The sequence below is a fragment of the Molossus molossus genome, unplaced genomic scaffold, assembly GCF_014108415.1.
Source record: "Molossus molossus isolate mMolMol1 unplaced genomic scaffold, mMolMol1.p scaffold_m16_p_15, whole genome shotgun sequence".
Taxonomy (NCBI): Eukaryota; Metazoa; Chordata; class Mammalia; order Chiroptera; family Molossidae; genus Molossus; species Molossus molossus.
In genome coordinates, this window is record NW_023425350.1 from 76,612,662 (window position 1) to 76,619,592 (window position 6,931).

Consider the following 6,931-nt stretch of genomic DNA (forward strand, 5'->3'; position numbering starts at 1 on the left):
TCATATCACTTCATCATTGCAGCTTTGTACGCAGTGTCTGTGTATTTCTCCCTTTCACAGACGGGGAGCTGAGCCCAGAGCGTCACAGCACGTGGAGGGCCAGGTGTGTGTTCCACTCAGCACCCACATTCTTGGTCCCTGTCACTCAGCTCGGCTGCTCTGACAAAGGCACAGGCTCAGGGATCGACGACAGACTTTTCCTCCCAGCTCTGGAGGCTGGGACTGTAAGATCGAGTTGCCAGCAGACTCGTGCCTGGTGCAGATTCTTCCTGGCGTGTAGACGGCCCCTTCTCACTGTGCCCACACAGCACAGAGCAAGCTCTGGTCTCCCTATAATGGCCTACTCTCATCTTGGGAGCCCTGCCTAATGACCTCATCTGACCTTAAGCACCTGCCAAGACCCCCACCTCCAAATACCATCATGTTAGGAATTAGGGCTCCAACATATGAACTGGGTGGGGTGGCACACAAACATTCAGTGTGTAACAGTCCCCAAACTTACCTCCCTCTGGAACCCCTCTCTCGTGAGGTCTGTGCTCCGCACTTCAGGGTGGTCTTTCCAGAGCAGGAGTCCGGCCTGTCCCCCACTTGGAAGTCTCTGTTGATGCCCCAGTGGAGAAGTCGACCCCTGGGAGATTCAGTCTCTGGCCATCCCTGTCTGTCTGGCACTGCTCGCTGGGCCGTGTGGCACTGCCCAGTAGGATGTGCTGTACACACACGCGGCCTTTGTGCCTGCCACTCTCCCTGCCGCAGGGAGCCTGCCTTTCCCCTGGTGCCCGTGAGCGCTGGCTGGAACCCAGCCATGTTCTTCCTCTGAGGTCTGCAGCCTGCAGCAGGCAGACTGCGTCTGAGCACGTGCCCTCGGCACTGTCTCCCTTTGCCGTCAGGCTTCGGGTTGTGTGCGAGCAGGAAGCTTCGCTGGGGTCTCTCAGTATCCCCAGAGCCAAGCCTGGTGTCTTGAAGGTTGAATAAGATGACTGAGGGACCTGCAGTGTCCAGGGTGCATTCACGGAGTTATTGCTCGGCCCTCCTGCAGGCTGGCTTGTCTGCCACAGGGAGCTGTGCAGACGACTCTTCCCCCTGCAGAGCTCCAGGCCCGCCCGCGTGTCAGACTGGAGCAGTGGAGTCTCAGCTCTGGCTCGCTAGTTTCCTCACCGAAATGAAATGTGTCCTCATCAGTGAGGAGTGTGCGCTAATCAGCCTGTGGCTTCAGCCAGGTTCCCGTCTGTGCCTCGCTTTGCTAGTTTACCAGTGAGAGGCATGGGGCAGAGGTCTGTGTAGCCTGTTCAGCTCCAGCGCACACAGCGGTGTGGGGGCCCCGCTGAGACACGCCAGCTCACAGCGTCTGGTGGCATCTTGGCGACCGCCTCAGCCAGACAAGCAGCAGTGACCTGAAAAATGAGACAGCAGTTTCGAGGCTCTTTCTACCCCGCCACTTATGGGGATGTTTTTGCTTATTTTCACTTCTAATATTCTGTTTCAGGAGTTGATGTGAAAGTAAAGTCATCGGTAATAATGATCGATGGGGTAATGTGTGTCAGCTCTGGGAAGCGGTTAACGGCACGTGAGACTGTCTGTTTATTTTCGCAGATGAAGTTGAAAGGAAGCGCGATTCGGCTCTCAGACACAAGGTTGTGCCAGAGGTGCCACAGCCCCTTCTGCGAGCCTGCGTTTGTGAGGTGCCCGGACGGCGGCCTTGTGCACACCCACTGCGCTGCCAGCAGACGCGCGGACAGCAGCTCCTCCAGCCCGGGCGCGCGGACTTGAGGGGCTGTCCCGGGCACCAGGGCACCGCGAGTTCTTGACACACCAGGCCTGCTGACGTGAGGGGCAGAAAGCCTTGGAGGATGTCAGCAGAGACAGGTGACATCTGGGTGCCGGAGGCATCAGTCAGTGTGAAACGAGGACTCGTCCCTGCTGACCAGTCTGCATTGAATGTAAATGGAAAACCCAAAAAGAGAGACATGCGGGAGTTCGCCTGTCCAGACACGTGGTCACCCAAAACAGGTGTCCTCTCGGAAAGAAAAGAGCCTTCCCGGTGCACGCCACACTCACCGGGTCCCTGAGCCCCGCCCGACCTTCAGGGTGGCACGCAGGGGACCTCTCTGGCCAGGTGAGTGGCAGGGCAGAGTCCTGTGCGGGAAGTTCACCATCGTACTCCTCCCGTGTGGGTGCGTGCTCCATCCACGGCGCAGCCACCAGGTCCCGTCTGTGTCCTGGACGGCCTCATGGGCTCTGCTTTTGCCCTTGGCATTGGCTGACCTTAGTGCAGTGTCTCCGTTCCTTCCTGCTTCCTGTCTGGCGTCAGCCCTGGAAGTTGCTCCTCTGTGCACCGAGCACCCCCTTTCGCAAAGTCAGACGCTCTGGCTGCCTGGCAGTGAAGACCCACGTGGAGCCGGCGGAGCGCGAGAGAAGCTGCCTGTCCTCGAAGACCACAGCGGTGACGGGAGCCCATGGGGGTGGCCCAGGGTGTGCCCTACTGTCTTTGTCTGCTGGTCTGAACTCCACGGAGAATGTGCTTGACTAAAACTTTTTTTGAAGTTGTATCATCGTTGCAGAAAGTATCTGTCATGTTTGTTAGGGTGTTTTGTTTTGTCACAGTGAACCTCCTGTTGAATACTCGGGAAACTAAAAGGGAAACGTCAGGAGCACACACCGAACGTGTGTTCAGCAGAGGCCGGCTTTGCCCTCAAGCTCAGCAGGGCAGGCCTCGGGTGACAGCTGCCCGTGCACAGGGAGGCGCCACCTTTCCCGCGGCAGCGCCACACGCCCCAGGAAGCCCGGCCAGGCTGCCTCCCCCAGCACTGCGCACGCCTGCAGGCGGGGAGGCGCGCCCCTCAGACTGCAGGCTCCTGCCGCCGCCCTGCAGAGGCTGAAGCTGGCTGCACTGCCCTCTCCAGGCTCCTCCCTTTGACGATCGAGTCTGTGCAGTGTACTCCTTGGACCCCTGCGTGACGCTTGGAAACCAGCATCCGCTTCTGTGTGTGAGGAGAGGCCCTGGAGCCTGCCCTCTGCCTCAGCCTCACACAGGGAGAGCTCCCTCTCGTCCTCAGACAGAGCTTCCTGTCCTCGCGCTGGCCAGAAGGGCAAGGCGTCATCCGCGCGTTCTTTCCTCACCGTGTCTCAGTGACCTGAAGAACGAGTGATGGGGACAGGCTCTCTGCAGTCAGCCAGGTGCTGTGTGCACGGCACAGACGCGAGCCCCAGCGTGTTCCAGCCCGTGGGTGAGCGCACGGCTCGGCGCAGCCTGTGCGCAGGACCCGCTGCCCGGAGGGCGAGGGGCTGGGTGCAGCGTCGTGCACTTTGAGGAGCGCTGGCTCTGCTCTGGGCGAGCCTGGGAGGCCTTGTGCCGGCTCGCTCCTAGCTGGGCCTCGGCTCTTCCTTCTCTGCACATTGACCCATGTCTCAAAACGTTTGTTTTCCTTTAGAATAATGGGATTACAGTTGATCAGTTTTCCATCTCTCCTGAATCCTCTAAGACAGGCAGAATCCTGACACTGCAGAATTACCTCCTGTGTTCACAACCCGTCCTTTCTCAAACTCCCACAAGGCTCTTTTCTCAAACCACGTTTTGAAAAGAAACACATGGTTCTTCGTCAGGCCTGCTGTGCTGTGACTGCTGTGGACGGGTTAGCACTGTCACTCAGCCCCGCCCCCTCCGTAGGCTCCGTGTAACCGGTCTAGTTAGAGCCTCATGAACCGAACTCCGTTGTCATTGATGCTCTGTGGGCAAGACTATTTAACGTTACGAACTGTTGATCTGCTGTTGCCCGTCAAGTATTCACATGGGAACGCCGTGTCGGCTGTGGAGCATGTCGGCTGTGGAGCGGGGCCTGAGCTCCGGGCAGCCGTGCGAAGGGCGTGGCCTCGTCACGCGGCAGCTGGCGCCTGTCACAGCCCAGAGCCCTGTGTTCTTGCTGCTCTGGAAGCCGTTGTCCTTGCCACTCTGCCCTTTGCCCCTGGTTGGGTCCCAGACACACAAGATGTACAAATGTAAACCTGTTGATTTTATTAAAACTCTTTTAATTGTTTGTTGTTTCTGTATTTTTTTTTTAAATAAAAATTGTCTTGATAAAGTGGTGGTTCCCACTGTCCCGATACCTAGCCTAAGGAGTTCCAGAACGTACTTTGTGTACCTGGCCGCTCCTCCGAGTGCCGGTAGAGGATTTAAAGTTTTTGTTTTTACTTGACCAAATATTAAATGATCCACGTCTGAATTTATCTCCTGCACATTCTTAGGTGGCTCCTCGACATACGTTGCCCTCAGCTTAATGTTTCCCTGAGGAGGTAACGGTGGAGGTTTCGGGTGACCGCGGACATGTTTCCCCATAGCCAGTGCTCTTAAAATAGGGCTGCTGCCCATGCATTTCTAACCTGGACGTTCTCAGAGAACACAGCCTTTTATTCACTTTTATTTTTTTAAATCCTCACCCGAAGATATTTTTCCATTTGTCTTCAGATAGAGTGGGAGGGGGAGAGAGAAACAAACATCAACGTGAGAGAGACACATCGACTGGTTGCCTCCCTCACGACCCGCCCGGGGCTGGGGATGAACTGCCACCGAGGTGTGTACCCGTGACTGGGAATCGAACCCGTAACTCTGGTCCTCGGGCAGAGGCTCTAACCACTGAGCAACTGGCCAGGGCAGGAGAATACCACCTTTTTAAAAACCTCACCTTTTTTGCTTATTTTTTTTTTATTTGGTTTTTGGAGAGAGAGGAATGGAGAAGGAGAGAAAGAAACATCCATGAGAGAGAACATCGACTGGCCGCATCCTGCACACCCCCCACGGGGGATCAGGCCCACAACCTGGGCATGTGCCCTGACGGGGAATTGAACTGGTGACCTCTTGGTGGACGGGTGGATGCTCAACCACTGAGCCACACCGGCTGGGCTAAAAACCTCTCCTTTTATGTGTTAACTTACCCCTTAGAACCTGTTCACAGCAGGTCTTAGAAATTCTGCGGAAGAATCTCCTAACACGTGGCCATGTTCTTCCTTCATTCCAGGCCCTGTGCTGGCCCTTAGAGGAGGGTGTGCCAACAGCCGGCAGCCCCTGACTGTTCTGACTGTTCCTGCCATCGGGGCTGGTCAGTTCCCACCGTGCGTGGGTGATGGCAGGGCTGGGGTGCATGAGTCATCCGTATGCAAATTGAAGAAACTGAGGCACAGGTGGTTGGGTGATTTTCTTGACATCTGAGTCACACCAAGCAGAACACTCGTCCCCAGGGCCATGTTCCCTGCCTGCTGCCTCACCAGCCACCGGAGAAGCAAGAGCCGGAGACCAGCCCAGGGTGTACTCCTCAAGCAGAAAATCATGAAGCAGACACCTTAACTTTCCTTCACATTTCTATGTCATTGGTATTGGGTGGTTCATTTGCATATTAGGTAAAAAGTGGGGGCGCGTAGGCTCACACGCCTGACTGGACAGGAAGAGGCGGGCTCACTGCCTGTCCGAGCGGCCAGTGAGAAGGCCTGCCTCGGGGCCACGGGCCGCGGCTGTGTTAGCAGTGATGCGGTGCTAACGGACACCCCACTTGTCCTTGGCAGCTGTGTCAAGCGTACTGTAGAAATGGAAGTTACAAGGACCTAGACCATATGGACCAGAGGCCCTTCTCCTTCTCAGAAAAGCTGAACGGCTGGAGCACCGTGGAAAGCTCTAAGCCCCTGTTCGGAGCGAAGCTCGGGGTAATGAAGCGGCTGTTTTCGCTCGCAGGCAGGGAAACAGCTACAGCTCGGGCTGCAGCCCAGAGTGGGGTGACTCCGTTAAACAAGGCACGAGGCGGGAAGGGGTTAGAAAGCCACACAACCCAACGGGCCAAGGGCGACTTGAGTAAAATGCTATCACGAGGTGCCAGGAAACCTGGGTCTCTGGCTCCAACTACCCAACTGTGGTCCTGGGCAGGTCACATCCTGTCAACCAGAGGGTGCCGTCCATAGATGAGAGAGAGCTGAGTGGCATCTGAGGGCCTCCAGGTGTTAACCCTCTGTTTCAAGCAAGGAAAATCAGGGCAGGGTAGTGAGTGGGGCCAGCCTTGGACACCAAATGCTGCCCTTCCAGGTTCTTGGGTCTCAGGGTACATGCCGCTCAGGAACTCTGCTGCAGCGCCCCGTGGCTGTGTGAGCCCCCACGTCTCACTCCCATCTCGCTGCTGCAGTTGCTGGGAAGGAGCCCCGGGGGCCTACGGCCACTGCCTCCAGGGCTGCGGTCCGCAGCTGGGCGGGGAGCCGTCTGAGCCCTCTCAGTGGCCGGAGTGCGGAGGAGGCCCCTTCCCGCCGGCAGTTCAGTCTGGGCTCTAAGAATCCCTCTGCTTTCCTCTCGTGCCCTGGTTGCCACAGTCCTTCACCAACCAGCACGACCGTCTTTCTCTGGAGGACGTTTTCCATTCGTTGCACTTGAAATGCTAGTTTTCACCTTTCAGGTTCCACTGGTGTTCGACAAAGCTGGGAGGCAGATGTCCAAGGTGGGCATGACCAGAGCCGCACCCCGACTGCGTCTGTGGGCGCTGCCCGCCTTGTCGCCCCCTGTTCGTGCCTCAGCAGCGGGTGGCACGTGACAGGAAAGCCCCAAACTCGTTTCTGATGCTTCTCAGTGCATGGCTGCCTCACAGCCACCGAGTGACTTCGGCTGGTGCGTGAATGCAGTCGGAACACAGCGTTGGCTTTCTCGGGGTCAGGGTGCTCTCGGCTGCGGTTTGCCTGCTGAGGGCATTGGGTTTCTTTGCTCTCAGTTAATTTACAAGAATGCATGCACTTTCTTTATAGGAGTAAACTTAGTCAGAAATTCAGTTTTGTGTCCAAGAAAAAGGTTACAATATTACTAATATGACTATATTTAAATGCATTTTCTGTGTAGGTTAGTGTGCTTGCCATGTTTATGAATTTCTAAAATTGTAAAATCCACATAAATGTCCCGTTTTCGTCCTTAAGC

At 56.4% G+C, this 6,931-nt stretch overlaps 1 protein-coding gene across 2 annotated transcripts in view; it reads left to right on the forward strand.

Annotated features, from left to right (window-relative positions):
- TGFBRAP1 (transforming growth factor beta receptor associated protein 1) overlaps positions 1-4,031 on the forward strand; it is a 53,779-nt gene extending 49,748 nt beyond the window's left edge. For both annotated transcript variants that reach the window (XM_036262558.1, XM_036262557.1), the window contains exon 12: positions 1,591-4,031. In XM_036262558.1, the coding sequence (XP_036118451.1) occupies positions 1,591-1,767 (177 nt within the window). In that variant the 3' untranslated portion in view covers positions 1,768-4,031. The remainder of the gene's footprint in view (positions 1-1,590) is intronic.
- Positions 4,032-6,931: the final 2,900 nt, after the last annotated feature.